The following is a 15825-nucleotide window of genomic DNA, read 5'->3' as shown; positions in this document are numbered from 1 at the left end:
GCCTGGGCTGTTATTATGAAATTAAAGACCCAATATCAGAAAATTAGATTTTAATTATGTCATGTCAATAGTTTAAAAAAGTCTTTAATACGTACTTTTAATTACACAACTTATACACAAGTTCCCTTTTATTGTTAAAAAAAGAAAAAAGAAAAGAAATGTGAGTGTTCCTTTGTCCACCCCACAATCCCAATCTCCTCCCCAGGGTAACCACTCCTGTAAATTTGCTGTATGTCCACCTAGACCTTTAGAATTTGAATTTACATTCTAATGATTTTTCTTAAAAATTTGTGGCTTTTCAAGAAAAAATTTAACTCCAGGAATTAATTTTAGGAAAAGAAAATGAGTCAGCCGTGCATAATTTATTACTTGGCTAGATTTAACAAATAAACTTGATGCCCCAAACCTGCAATTAATGAATGCAAAGTATTAGTTTTGAGATTGATTTGAACAAGTATATATTGAGCAATGACTACATGGGTGATTCAATTTGATACCCTATAGATTTTACAAAGATGAATAAAGAGTGCTTACCTGGCTTTGCTGCGGGCCTCACCTGAGGAGAGCGTAGGCCCTTTTGTGAGCTCCGGGATCACCGTGGACCAGGACCGGGTCCTGGGCACAATCACAACTGACTCAGCCTCCCTCAGTTTCCAGGGCTCCTGAACAGTCACCATCTCCTGTACTGGAAGCATCAGTGACATTGGGGCTTACTCCCTTGCCAGTCTGTCTGCAGCTCTGCCAAATTATATATGAATGCTCAGATAATCCTGCATTTTCCATAATATACTTGTCAAGACAAGCAGATGCACTGACGCCAACAGAAAATCATGAAGTTCCCAAGAAATTTAGAAGATATGGAGAATTCAAATGAACAAATTAAAAAGCCAGAGGGGACACAAAATTTGGTGCAATTAATTAAAGAATTACACAGAAATGTCAGTGAGATAGCTAAAGACATAAAGGACATCAAGAAGACTCTAAAAGAGCAAAAAGAAGAGTTTAAAAGAATAAATAAAAAGTTGGACAGTGTTACAGAAAAAAAAGAAACAGTTGATCAAATTAAAAATATAGTAGAGATGCACATTAGCAAATTTGAAGATGTAGAAGAAAGAATAGGTGAACTAGAGGACAGCACAATTGAAAGCAAACACACAAAAGACCAAATGGTTAACAAAATTGAAAAATTTGAAGTAGATCTCAGCGTTATGATGGACAACATGAAGTGGACAAACATAAGAATCATTGGTGTCCCCAAAGGTGAAGAGAAGAGTAAAGGGCTAGGAAGAGTGTTTCAAGACATAGGGAAAATTTCCCAACCTAGTTAAATGATATAAATATGCAAATTATAGTTGCCCAACAAACTCCAAATAAAACCCAAATAAACCCACTCTGAGACATATATTGTTCAGATTGTCAAATTCTGATGAGAAGGAGAAAGTTCTGAAAGCAGCAAGAGAGAAGCGATTCACCACATACAAGGGAAACAACATAAGGCTATGTCCTGACTATTCAGTTGGCACCATTGGAGGCAAGAAGGCAGTGGTATGACATATTTAAGATTCTGAAAAAGAAAAATTGCCAGCCAAGAATTCTTTATCCAGCAAAGCTCTCCTTCAAAATTGAGGGAGAGTTTAAAATTTTCACAGAGAAATATTGAGAGACTTTGTTATAGTGAGACTTCCCTGCCAGAAATATGAAAGGGAGCTGTACAGGCTGAGAAATAAAGGAGAGAGAGGTCTGGAGGAGGGCACAGAACTGAAGAGTATTAGTAAGGGTAACTTAAAGGGAAAAAGAGAGGGAATGGTTCTGAGAAATAAAAAAACAAAGGATAAGGTGTTTGATTCAAGAGCTACCTTCACATTAATAACATTGAACATGAATGGAATAAACCCCTCAATTAAAAGATACTGATTGGCAGAATGGATTAAAAAGTATGATCCATCAATATGATGTTTACCAGAGACTCATCTTAGACCTAGAGACACAAAGAGGTAGACACAAGGAGATGGAAAAAGTATTCCACAGAAGCTGCTGTCAAAAGAAAGCAGGGATAGCAATACTAATATCAGTCAAAAGAGACTTTAACTACAAGGAAGTCATAAGAGACAAAAAAGGACACATTGTGTTAATAAAAGGGACAATTCACCAAGAAGAAATAATCAAATGTTTATGCATCCAATCAAGGAATTCCAAAGTACATGAGAAAAACCTTGGCAAAACTGAAAGGAGCAATAGATATTTTCACAATTATAGTGGGAGATCTCAATACACTGTTGGGGACGATTAAGGTAGCATGTATAAAATCCACCCTCAGCGATGCCGATGATATGCAACATGGCCGCTAGGGCTGATGCAATAACGGCTTAAGTTGCCCTCAGCCTTCTTTACGGAAGTGATAGCCGTTCGCGCCTAAGATTCGCGCCTAGAGTGCTAGCTTTACAATCTGCCTTCTACCCCAGCAACAGTAGCTACCAATCCTGTGCTAGCCTTACATCTGCCATCCGCCCTAGCAACAGCAGCCACCAATCCTAGACCACCACCCGCCCTTGCTAGCCACTCCCCCTCTCTCCTAGAGTATATATGCTCTGCCCCTTCAATAAAGATTTGCAGCTTGATCAGAAAAAAAAAAAAAAAAAAAAGAGTGCTTACCTAACAGGGCAAAAAAAAAAGTGGGCACCAAGAGGTCAGAGAGGTAACATTTTTTACATTACTTGAAAATATCATAATACCAGACAGAGTTTGCTAAAAAAAAAATATTTATTTATTTGGTGAAGTTGAGGACTTGGCTACATTTAAATAGAAACGACATTTATTACCACTTCTCAGAAGATTGGAAAACCTAATTACAGATAATATATAGTTGCTGGAGAGTGAGCCAGGATAATAGGTCAGTTCCTTAGGATAATAAAGCTTCTGTCCTCTGAAGAGCTTCCTTTATGTTACCACCTGTACCTTCTGCCATCCCTGTGATGGAGAATTTGAGATATGGAGAGGTTAAGTGACTTGCCTGGGGTACAATACAGGTCAGTGACAGACTGATTCAGTGTTCAAGGCCTCATGGATTCTAGCTCTTTCGTGAGAAGATGGTAAGTCCTTAGGTATGTATAATACTGTCTAGCATGCAAAGTGGTTTCACATGATTTCATGAACATTGCACAACCCTGGCAGGTAGATCTTATTGATAAATCTATTATGTAGATGTGAAAACAGAGCCTCAGGGAAGGTCAGTGATTTGCCCAAATTTGGAGTGAATAACAGCATATACCAGACCCATATCCATGTCTTTTGACTCATGTCCAAGGCTCTGTCCCTGTGCTGTGACTTCTCAGCTACACTAGGGGGCAGCAAGGACTTTGCATTGTTTTCTGAATTCTGGGACGATTTAGAAAGTGGGGATTTGAGGGGGTATTTCAGAATCTTTTATTTTAAAAGGTACCTGTTGTACCTGTCTGCAATTCAATTTCTTTTATACATATGCATACCACACCCACACTGACACTTAAATAGAAATGGTTTAAGAACAAGAAGAAGATGATAAACATGGAGAGAATGAGCTGGCGATGAATTTGACGTTCAAGTTAGTTTGTGCATAAAATTGTCAAACCCAAGTCCGGGCAAAATTCAGCTTTTCTGAAAAGATTGAAGAGAAGCTCAAGGCTTTGGCTATATATATTAATTTCAAAATGTGAAGTCCTGGAATTAGGTATTTGGTTTAATGCACTCATAACAGATCTACTTCTAGGATCCCTGTGACTGTGGGTTTAGGTACATGGGTGTTTTAATGAGGCCCTGTCATTTCTAATAGTCATCCTCAACATTCCAATAGAAACTCTGCTTATACCAATTCGATACTGTAAAATACTGATTCCCGGTGGAGAGGAGGTGGGGCTGTGCCAGGATCACCTGGGAGCTTTTTCAACCCCCACATACAACGCATAATGCGTGTATGCCTGCACACACTTATAAATATGTATATTAATTCTAGCAAGGGCTTTAGATCAACACATTTTTATGGTTGAAAAACACTTTTCAGAAATATAAAATGCTCAGAAAAGTAAGTCACAATTTTGAAATGGGTCCAAGTCATTGCCAAGGGACAACATTCTCCTATGTTAAACATTATCTTTTTGTGAAAAGGTTGTAAAGAATGAGTTGGGTAAGTGAGTGAGTGTGTGTACACGTCTGTGAATGTGTTTGCGTGTTCCTCTTCTTCAGTGCAGTCATTGGTACTGCAAGGTATGCATCAAACAAAGCTTGTGGTGTTTCATGAACTGTATTCACAATTCTTATTGCCTTGTTTCATTGATATAATCCCCTTGTGTTTCCCAGAACATCTCGCTTTGCCTCATTCCCTGAATACTTGGTAGTGCAGATAAAGAAGTTCACTTTTGGTCTTGACTGGGTTCCTAAAAAATTTGGTAGGTATCTTTTGCATGCTTTTGCTTAAAACATCAAATTAGCCATTTTACAAACATGGCATGTGAAAGAGTCCATTGGTTGGCTGCTATAAACCGTTCCGTTTCATTCTTTTTTACCATTATTTCCCCCTTTATCTCTTTTGAATCAGAGTATATAGTGAGCACTGACAGTAAAAATTACCACATGCTACCCCCACTTCTCCATTAATGGAGTCTGGAATGACTGGATTCTAGGAGTTAAAACAGGATATTCACATTATCAATTAAAGTGTTTCTCAAACTGTAATGTACATCCAGACTACCCAGGATCTTGGTAAAATGCAGTTGCTGATTCAGTAGTCTGGGTTGGGCCCTGTTGGATTCTGACAGTCTCCCAGGTATGCCAGTGCTGCTGGTCCAAAGACTACACTTTGAGTTGCTAGCAGTCGAAGATATGCTCTGCATTTAGCATTGGCAGGTGTGGCTAATGACATTCACCTAAATCATACACATTTTATTAAAAATAAAACGGATGGTCAGTTACATTAAAAAGTGAAAAAAAGGGATGCAATTTTGGTTTAATTGGGCTTTCTTCTGGCTAATTTTGAAGACCCTTGACCATTATTAGAATTTTCTAGACAATGAATAAGAACATTTTCTCCATCATCATGGTCTAATATGAAGTGTGCTGTTGGGTGTACAGTGTTACCTTCTGTGTTTTCTCAAGCAAGTACTTCAGACTGTTTGCAGGTCATTTATTTAAAGTTTTTATGTTTCAGGCACTTAAAAACAACTCAGATCTCTATACTGGTAAAGTACTCATCTGAAGGGGGTAGGCAAAAAGAATGTCAAATTGGCAAGAGTAACGTCTTAGAATCTTCAGCACTAACAGTTTACATAGCACTTCATTGCCATGTGAAATTGTGCTGGGTTGTTCCTGATTCTACTGGAAATCCTCACTTTTTCTAGTGGAATCATTTCATTGGTGGGGTAGGTCAGAGAGCAGGACACTGATCACTTACCTTTCTTCTTTGTACCTGAGACGTACCTGGGAGAGAGAACCATCTTGTTCTGAAGGCTTTGAATTACTTTGGAAACAGTTTTCTTTTGTCCTTAGAATTTCCATCAAGGAACAAAAATTAGAATCCGATTTCATAGACTTGCTGATTTTAAAGAAGTCCCAAAGCTTTCTTTAATGAACCTGAATTTTCTTTTGAGGAGCAATTGTATTGGTTTTTCCAGATGTTATGTTTGTTTTTGCTGCCCCATGAGAAGTTAATTTTGTTTTTTAACCAAGCTTTGCTCTTCAGGTTGTCATTTTAAAATAGGATTTATGTACCTGGCATCATATCTGGTTTGGGGGACAGTATTCTCAGGTCCTGTTTGCCCAAGAGATATATCCTGGACTGACATTTGGACCCATTTTTTTGGTATCATAACTGAATGTGTGGAATACTAAATTTCAACAAGCTATGAGACTGATAAATTTTGTATTTGATTAAGTCAACCGTAATAACTGAACTGAGACATTAAAAAATGTACCCCCAAGACTAAGACATGTGGGATCCAATTAATTTCTTTATAACTGCATTCTTTATTTATTACCTTAGTTGGAATAATCACAGTGCCCATATGATCTGAGAAGAGGTTTAAAATAGGAGTTGCAAACTCAGATGCCTAAAAAGGACAGGGTGATAATAATGTAAATGAAAGAAGTGGGCTGGATATAAGAAACATAATGCTCTCTTGGTCTTTTTTGGGTTATTACTACTTTGAATAAAGACTTAGGTTAGAAAAACATTTCTCTCCTCTAAGATTCAGAATAGCACAAGCATGGTGCTCAGTGTCATGGGATAATAGAGGGCAGTGGGTAGGGTGTGTGTCACACTGTTGCAGAGGGCATGCATTGTCTAGGGTGGAAGCTGAAGATCAGCTTCAGGCAGTTGTTACCATATAAGAATGTGCCACAGCTTCATGTTTTTCAAATAAGTTGGAAATCTGGGTTTTGTATTAAATATTCTGATTTAAAAAATACAATTTGCTGCCAACATAAGAACATCAAACATAGTGTGTTGGAGCTGCACATGGTCTCTGGGCTGCCAGTTTGCAACCTCTGGCTTAACCCTTTTGTTTTTGTTCAGTGTTTTTCACCCTCTGTACTTTTCTCAGATTCTCCATCAAAATCTAATTAGTCTTGACGAATTTGTTGGTCCAATGATCTGTTCCAGGGAACTGAAAAACATCCCTTAGCTCTGCCTAGATACATGCATGTGGAGTTAATGATGCTAGTTTTATATAAGGTATTGTGAGCTTTTTGAAAATCCAGTGAATATGGTCTCTCTCCTTTTGCAGATGTTTCGATTGACATGCCAGACCTACTTGATATCAACCATCTCCGAGCCAGGGGGTTGCAGCCAGGAGAGGAGGAACTTCCAGATATCAGTCCCCCCATAGTTATTCCTGATGACTCAAAAGGTACCATCTTCTACCAGGAAGATGTGCTCTACCAGTCCACCTTCCTCTCCCAGAATAGTTACTTAGTTTTCTTCCACCACTCTACTGCTGCCACCACCACCTATCAGGCTTTCCTTGGCTGCCTTCCTGCACTGTAACCCACTGAAGGCACACAAGTGAAGCATAGCCACAATGAGAAACTTAAAATAGATGTTGGAAGAGGCACAGACCCTTCACAAGTAGTTGAAATGGATCCATGGAAATAACTGTCAACAGAGGGCAACAAACCTCCAAATTCTTTTTAGGTTATGCTGCCTCTGGCTTTGTCTCTGTCTTTCCCTCTATTCCGTCCACTTGGACCTGAAGGGAAGAGAAGGAGCATGTTTTTCAGAGTCTTGGACAACCTAGGGAGAGCTATGTCATTCTTAGTAAGGCTTTTGGACAACCAAGAGGGGGAATTTAACAGCATATGTTGGTTTACAAAATTTCAGTCACTAACTTCCCCAGCTTTGTAGCAATAGTGTGGTTTGACTTTTTTTTTTTTACTTTGTGAGTGCTAAATTGGCCATTGTTCAGAATAATTCACTTTATAAGGGAAAAGGACATAAAAAATATCTGGCTCACTTTCGTGGGTTCAAGCACTATGTCCAAAAAATCTTGGCTTATTTATTTGTTTGTTTGTTTATTTATTTATTTATTTATTTATTTATTTATTTTATCTTCATTTTATTGAGATATATTCACATACCACGCAGTCATACAAAACAAATCGTACATTAAATTGTTCACAGTACCATTACGTAGTTGTACATTCATCACCTAAATCAATCCCTGACACCTTCATTAGCACACACACACAAATAACAATAATAATAATTAAAGTGAAAAAGAGCAATTGAAGTAAAAAAGAACACTGGGTACCTTTGTCTGTTTGTTTGTTTCCTTCCCCTATTTTTCTACTCATCCATCCATAAACTAGACAAAGGGGAGTGTGGTCCTTATGGCTTTCCCAATCCCATTGTCACCCCTCATAAGCTACATTTTTATACAATTGTCTTCGAGATTCATGGGTTCTGGGTTGTAGTTTGGTAGTTTCAGGTATCCACCACCAGCTACCCCAACTCTTCAGAACCTAAAATGGGTTGTCTAAATTGTGCGTAAGAGTGCCCACCAGAGTGACCTCTCGGCTCCTTTTGGAATCTCTCTGCCACTGAAGCCCATTTCATTTCCTTTCACATCCCCCTTTTGGTCAAGAAGACGTTCTCCGTCCCACGATGCCAGGTCTACATTCCTCCCCAGGAGTCATATTCCACGTTGCCAGGGAGATTCACTCCCCTGGGTGTCTGATCCCACGTAGGGGGGAGGGCAGTGATCTCACCTTTCAAGTTGGCTTAGCTAGAGAGAGAGGTCCACATCCGAGCAACAAAGAGGCATTCAGGAGGAGGCTCTTAGGCACAATTATAGGGAGGCCTAGCCTCTCCTTTGCAGCACTGGTTTATTTATTAGCTCAGTTATTTTGATGACAGTTTCATTTCTGGCTTAATTTGCTTACCTGTTTACTGTTCACCTTCCTAATGAGTTAAGCATGTAAATTAACTAATAATGATAGAGTACTCTTGGATTCCCTACCAAAGGCTTTCAGTTGAGCGGTGAATATCATTGGTAACCACCTCCAGGTTCAAAGAAGGGTAAGATGAGTCTAGAAGAAGCAAGATTGGATTCAAGACAGGCATCTGTGTTGCATTTAATGATGGCAAAGACTAACATATAGATTATAGATGGTACAAAAGGGGCCTGTATATGCAAGTTGCCGGATTTTTGGTACAAGCAGTTCATTAAAGAGAGAGAAAGAAGAGATCAGTATGAGCAACAGAGAAATAGAAGATTTGTTGTTAGCATTGTTGCTTTCTTTCCAATGTGTATAACAGAATCCTTGCTTTACAGTTACACAGAGTTCTTAAAAATACATATGCTATGTGAACTTAGGAACCCCCTAGTTTATAAGTCAAGCCCTTGATCTTGAGGCTTGCTTTTGTGAAACTTATGGTTGTAAAGGGGAGGCTAAGCCCACCTATAATTATGCCTAGGAATCACCTCCAGAGAACCTCTTTTGTTGCTCAAATGTGGACTTTCTCTCTCTAATCCTAAGTCTGCAAATAAATTCATCATCCTTCCCCTGACAAAAAAAAAAAACAAAAGCTAAAACAAAAAGCAACACTCCCCCCAAAAACAAAACAAAACAAAACAAAACAAAAACAACAAAACTTGGTTCCAGAGTGTGTGGGGAGTTGATGCCTATGAAGAAGCTGTTTGATGTGGAGACTCGGAAGAGCTGGAGGAAGGCAACTGGCCATGCACCAGGGATAGTAGGGAGCCCACATTATAGGGAGTGATTAAGACAATGGACTTCAAACTGGCTCCTCAAATTTCCAGGGTTCTGCAGAAGGAGCTCAGGGGTCATCATTCCTGGGAAAAAGAGCAAGGAAGAGCTGAGTAGGCTGAGCTGAAAACACCCTCCCTACCCAGTCTTATTTCCACAGAAACACTTGCTTTTAACTGGACAGGAGGGAAGGAAAGTTCTGTGTAGGGATTTAATTGAAAAAGTTTCCACAGCCTCTCCGTTTCTGCCTCTTTCCCAAGATGCTTTCTACCATTGGTTCAGGAAGTTAATTAATATGTCATTAATGTTTCTTCTTCTGGGGGTTTCTAGTGATGTGCCCAGGGATAAACATGACACATCTTTTTGAAGCAAGTTTACTTAAAGATTTGGGGACAAAAGGGAGAGTAATGTTTTTATATTAAATACAGACTAATATTCAATATTTTATTGATTCTCAGATGTTTGCGTTGTTACCCTCTGAAATTATAATGTGTTTTATAATCAAAGCTGTGTCATAATTTAATCTGCAGCATTTTGTTGGTTTCTTTCTTAGTGATAAATAAAATAATGATGTATCATACAATAAAAAAAGAAAAAGAAATATAATGAGAGAAATTATTTTCACTAGGACTATAATCTGAGCATCATGCTTTATCTGGTCTAAATACCTGAAACCAGTTATTTTCCCTCATTACACTGATGACTTTATTTTGTGCAGGCTGAGGTAGTCTGTGTTAGGGGGTGAGGGGTTGAAAACAGTGTGGTCCCAAGGGGTTGAGGAGTTCGGGAATGCTCTAGATTGACTCTTTTTCTTTCTCTAAAACTCTTTGACGAGGTTTGGTCTCATTTTCTGCCCTCTCCCTTAATTTCCAGATCGCCTGATGAACCAATTGATAGACCGTATGTATCTTTTAAAACTTTTCTCAGTGTCCTAGAATTGTTATTGGTGTGATACATTTATCTGTGGGAGTTGAGTAAAGGAGCATTTCTCTGTACTTACGAATATGCAGCTTTTCCTAGGTAGGAACAACTGTTTGCCTTCAAATTGAGTTAGCAGCAAATATAAACCAGTGACAAGGCACTTAGGTGGCCCTGTGGCTCATGAGAATGACCATTAGCACGACAGCCAAACAGTCCTGGTTACAATTTCTGTCCTGCCGTTTTCAGCTATGTGACCTAGAATTATTTACTTAACTTCTCTGAGCCTCATTTTCTTCACATTTGAACATGGGATAATGCCATTTTTTCGCTCTCTGGCCACATGAGTAGGCTTCTTTCTGCAATAATGGCACAGTGGTCAGCCATGTTTTCCATTCCTGCTGCTTGACATCATGATGACACATGACAAATAGGACATGGCAGTATTTATCAATACTCTCAAGAATATTGGTTTCATTGGATTGTTTATTAATTTTGTATCCTTTCAATTCTTTAATTCTGTGGGAGTTGATACCGTTGGTATTCTAAAAAGAACATTTGAAAAAATAAACTATTTATAGTGACTATGTAGATATTAGGAGGAAGAGGGAGTGCTTAGGTATAGAAGGAAAGAATGTGTGTTTTAATTTTATATATATATATATATCTGTTTAATTGTATATATTAGTGCTGAATCTTTTTTGTTAACCTGGTCTTTCTGGAATATAACTTGCTAATTTAGAAGATCAAGCATTCCACATTGCAAATGGTTGGTCGGGGGCTTAGACTTCCACATTTCCTTTCTTGGACCAATTGCAATTTTCTGATTGCTAGAAGAAGCTGTTAGGTTCAGTGAGGGTCATGGCTGGTAGGCAGTCTGCTCTGACCTTCACATGTAGCCTGGCAAACCTAGTGCTGGCTTATCATTGCCACTGTGAATAAAATGACCTTTTAAAAAAAGTGACCTTGATAGAATGTTCTTTGTCTCTTCTTTGTAAGGTAGAACTTTGATAAATAAATTTTCATTATAATTTTTGTAGTACAGGTATTTCTGTCCCGTAATTCTTCTTTACTGGTTGTCATCTTTGGGGAAATTTTCAGTAAATTGGAGAACTGTTCTAGTTTGCTAATGCTGCCGGAATGCAAAACACCAGAGATGGATTGGCTTTTATAAAAGGGGGTTTATTTGGTTACACAGTTACAGTCTAAAAGCCATAAAGTGTCCAAGGTAACACATCAGCAATCGGGTACCTTCACTGGAGGATGGCCAATGGTGTCCGGAAAACCTCTGTTAGCTGGGAAGGCATGTGGCTGGCGTCTGCTCCAAAGTTCTGGTTTCAAAATGGCTTTCTCCCAGGACGTTTCTCTCTAGGCTGCAGTTCCTCAAAAATGTCACTTTTAGTTGCACTTGGGGTATTTGTCCTCTCTTAGCTTCTCTGGAGCAAGAGTCTGCTTCCAACAGCTGTCTTCAAACTGTCTCTCATCTGCAGCTCCTCTGCTTTCTTCAAAGTGTCCCTCTTAGCTGTACCTCCTCTTCAAAATGTTATTCTCAGCTGCACTGAGTCCCTTCTGTTCGCCAGCTCATTTATATGGCTCCAGTGATTTAATTTAGACCCACCCTGAATGGCTGGGGTAACACCTTCATGGAAATTATCTAATCAGAGTCATCACACACAGTTGGGTGGGGCACATCTCCATGGAAACACTCAAAGAATTACAATCTAATTAACACTGATAGGTCTGCCCACACAAGATTACATCAAAGATAATGGCGTTTGGGGGGACATAATACATTCAAACTGGCACAAGAACTCAGGACATGGAAAATGTAAGAGATATTTTGTGCTACTGTTTTTTTCTCCCATTGGTACAGCTTGAAAACACTGCATGTGGAGGTGTACGGGTATATGAACCCCTCCCGCCAAACACACACACAAGATACTAATATCTATTTCAGTGAATAAAATGAAATCCTTTGTGTCTGATCCTGAGACACAATCCAATGAAACCAGTATCATTGAGAGTATTCATAAGTACTGCCATGTCCTATCAGTCATGTGTCATCATGATGTCAATATTTTGTAAAGCTATTTCTTTTATTATCTTGTTTTAAATGCATATAATTAAAACACACATTCTCTCCTTCTATACCTAATATTTGGGGACTACATTTCCTATAGTTGATTACCTACTAGAGGCTTTTAATGGCCTGCTGTGGCTTTCTCTGAAACTTAAGGAATAGGCTTTTTGGCCCTTAGATAATGCTTTTATTTTTCAAATTTTGGTCTTAGATAAGGCAGCTGAGAATGATCTGGGAGCTGAAATGGTTCTAGGAATACACTACATAGCCCCATATGAAATTAGGCAATTTTTTTTTATTTAGTGCTTGGGTTGTTGAAGTAATTACTGTGGTTCCTCTATCCAGGTCAAAGACATACATTCAGCTCAAACAGCTTAATATTTGGTGGCTTAAAGGAAAAGAAAGCAAAGTAGAACCACTCCCTTCCTACCCACACAGCAAAGTACCACTTTTAGGGGGTAGCATGTGGATCAGGTCGGGAAGAGAGGTGGCTAAAGCAAGAAGAAACTGCGTTTGCTTTCTCACACCAGAATACCCCGTTGTGCTCTGCAGCATCAGACATCGATGAGTCATCAGTGATGCAGCTGGCTGAGATGGGTTTCCCTCTCGAAGCGTGTCGGAAGGCTGTGTACTTTACTGGAAATATGGGAGCCGAGGTGGCCTTCAACTGGATCATTGTTCACATGGAAGAGCCAGGTGGGTTGTCAGAAAATGGCGAATGGCTTTGGAGTCTGATGCTGTCTTCAGTGATGCTGTCTTGCTCCTTTCATGTCCCTTCTGAGTGTGTCCCAGAACATGACATCCCAGCTCATAATGTGCTGCATAACTGGGTAGCAACTGATCTTACAATCTTTGCCTTCCTTGATTTTTGTTTTTAATAAGATATTTATTGAGATATATTTGGCCCATTTAAGTTGTGAAGTTCAGTGGCTTTTAGTATAATCACAGAGTTGTGCAACCATCACCACAGTTTAATTTTAGAACATTTTTTGTTTCCCCACAAAAGAAATCCTTTACACATTAGCAGTCACTCCCCATCCCCCTGGCCCCGGCCCCTGGCAACCACTGATCTACTTTCTGTCTCCATGAAGTTGTCTGTTCTCAGTAATTCATATAAATGGAATCTTATATTAAGCAGCCTTTTGTGTCTGGCTTATTTCACTTGACATAAAGTTTTAAAGTTCATTCATGTAGAGTGTATCAGTACTTCATTTCTTTTTATGACCGAATAATATTCCATTGTATGAATATACTACATTTTGTATATCTGTTCATCGGTTGAAGGACATTTGAGTTGTTCTTACTTTCTGGCCATTATGAATAATGCTGCTATGAACATTTGTGTACAAGCTTTTGTGTGAACATTTATTTTTATTTCTCTTGGTTACATACCTAGGAGTGAAATTGCTGGGTAATATGGGAATTCCATGTTGAACTTTTTGATAACTGCCAAACTGTTTTCCAAAATTGTTGCACCATTTTACATTCCCATAAGCAACGTATGAGGGTTCCAGTTTCTCCATATTCTAAACAACACTTGTTATTGCCTGTCACACACCTGGTCAGCGTGAAGTGGTATCTTTAGCGTGAAGTGGTATCTCGTGATTTTGATTTGCATTTTCCTAATGGCTAATGATGTTGAGCATCTTTTCATATGCTTATCGACCATTTGTAATTCTCCTTTGGAGAAATGTCTATTCAGGTCCTTTGCCCCTTTTAACATTGAATTGTTTGCTTTTTTTTTTTAAGTTCAAAGAATGCTTTGCATATTCTGGATATTTAGACACTTAACAGATATATTATTTGCAAGTATTTTTTCCCATTCTGGGGGTTGTCTTTTCACCCTCTTGATGTTGACTTTTGATACACAAAATTTTTAATTTTGATGAAGTCCTATTTATATAATTTTGTGGTTGCTTATGCTTTTGGTGTCATATTTAAGAAATTATTGTCTAATCCACGGTAATGAAGATTTACAGCTATGTTTCCTTCAGAGAATTTTGTAATTTTGCAAAATTGAGTTAATTTTGTTTATGGTATGAGTTAGAGGGCCAGATTTATTCTGTTGAATGTGGATATCCAGTTGTTCCAGCACCATTTGTTGAAAAGACTTTTCTTTCTCCATTGAATGAACTTGGCATCCTTGTTGAAAATCAGCTGACCATAGATATGTGGGTTTATTTCTAGATTCTCAATTCTATTCCATTGATTTGTATAATCTGTATATCTATATGCTCTATGTGTTTATCCAATATCAGATTGTCATGCTTATTTTAACTTTTTAAGGGTCTTTCTTCCTGGGCTGTAAAGTGTTGTGCATTTTAAGATCACAGAGAAAAAGCCTTACATTCGTTAATTTTTCCCAGATTTTGCTGAACCACTGACCATGCCTGGTTATGGAGGAGCAGCTTCCACTGGAGCCTCTGTTTTTGGTGCTATTGGATTGGACAACCAACCTCCAGAGGAGATTGTAGCCATCATCACCTCCATGGGATTCCAGCGCAGTCAGGCTCTTCAGGCTCTACGAGCCACGGTGAGCATGAGAGAGTATGTGAATACCTTCCTCGCATTGGAGGTGGCTTGTATTTGTCAGTAGCAATTGAAACTTCACAATGTCCTCTGATCATTTTGGATTGTGTTCGTCTGGCTCTGTATTCCACCATGCCCATCTGCATATAATATATAGAAAGCCAAAATAAATGGTTGAGGGAATCAGTCATTTACTATCTTAAATTACAGAGAATTTAAGAATAAGGAGATAAGAAAGGTGGGGCAAGGTTGTCTTCCAGGCTTACTATAACAAATACTATAGACTAGTCAGCTTAACCGCAGGAATTTATTGTCTCATAGTTTTGGAGGCTAAAATCCAAGATCCAGGTGTCGGCAGGGTCATGCTTTCTCTGAAGTCTGTAGCATCTTGGTGGCGGCTTTCAGGCAATCCATAGCTTAATCTCAGCCCTGTCACATGGCCATGTCTCTCCTTGCCTGTCTCCTACTCCTTTTGTCCAAGTTTCCTCTGCTTATAAGGGCTACAGTCACATTGGATCTTGCCTGTCCTGAGTGGTTGCCTTCTAGGTTTTGTTGCTGAGATCAGAGTAGCTCTCCACTGGCTCATAGAAATGTGGCTAGAATGATCTTTTTCCTTTTACAAGGTTCAAAATTTCTCAACCAGAGTTTGTTTCATTTGGGATACTTTCTTATGTCCTGCCAGCTTTACTTGTCCAACTGTTACATTGGAAATTCTGTCCTGCCAATGACACTACAAACAGGAGAAGATGGAAATGTTTTTTGTTTTGCAAAATACTTTGCCATTTCAAAAAACATTACATGTATCTCTGTGATGAAACATTTTTAGCGGTTGATTATTTTGAATGGCATGGAGTTCATTTTAAGTAACTAGAGTTGTCATTATTTATCAAGACATTCATCTTGTCTCTACTGCAATTCCTCAACCAGTCTACCAACATGTAGGGAGAGGAGACTCTGACATGGTTCTCAGTTGGTGCCCCTCTTGCATGGTTATCTGAAGTTGGTAGGGAATGCAGTGTGACCCGTTAGTGTGGCTTTAGAAAGGGCTGCACTTAGATGAATGT

The 15825-nt window shown here is 38.8% G+C and overlaps 1 protein-coding gene across 1 annotated transcript in view; it reads left to right on the top strand.

The window, feature by feature from the left end:
* Positions 1 to 15825, top strand: part of USP13 (ubiquitin specific peptidase 13) — a 143019-nt gene that overhangs the window by 102847 nt on the left and 24347 nt on the right. The window contains exons 14-18 of the mRNA XM_037840050.1: positions 4333 to 4421; positions 6753 to 6875; positions 10108 to 10134; positions 12785 to 12928; positions 14599 to 14765. Of these exons, the coding sequence (XP_037695978.1) occupies positions 4333 to 4421; positions 6753 to 6875; positions 10108 to 10134; positions 12785 to 12928; positions 14599 to 14765 (550 nt within the window). The remainder of the gene's footprint in view (positions 1 to 4332; positions 4422 to 6752; positions 6876 to 10107; positions 10135 to 12784; positions 12929 to 14598; positions 14766 to 15825) is intronic.

This window comes from Choloepus didactylus, chromosome 1, assembly GCF_015220235.1.
Source record: "Choloepus didactylus isolate mChoDid1 chromosome 1, mChoDid1.pri, whole genome shotgun sequence".
Classification (NCBI taxonomy): domain Eukaryota; kingdom Metazoa; phylum Chordata; class Mammalia; order Pilosa; family Megalonychidae; genus Choloepus; species Choloepus didactylus.
Note: the sequence above shows the minus strand (reverse complement) of the source record. Positions and strands in the feature narration are given on the sequence as shown.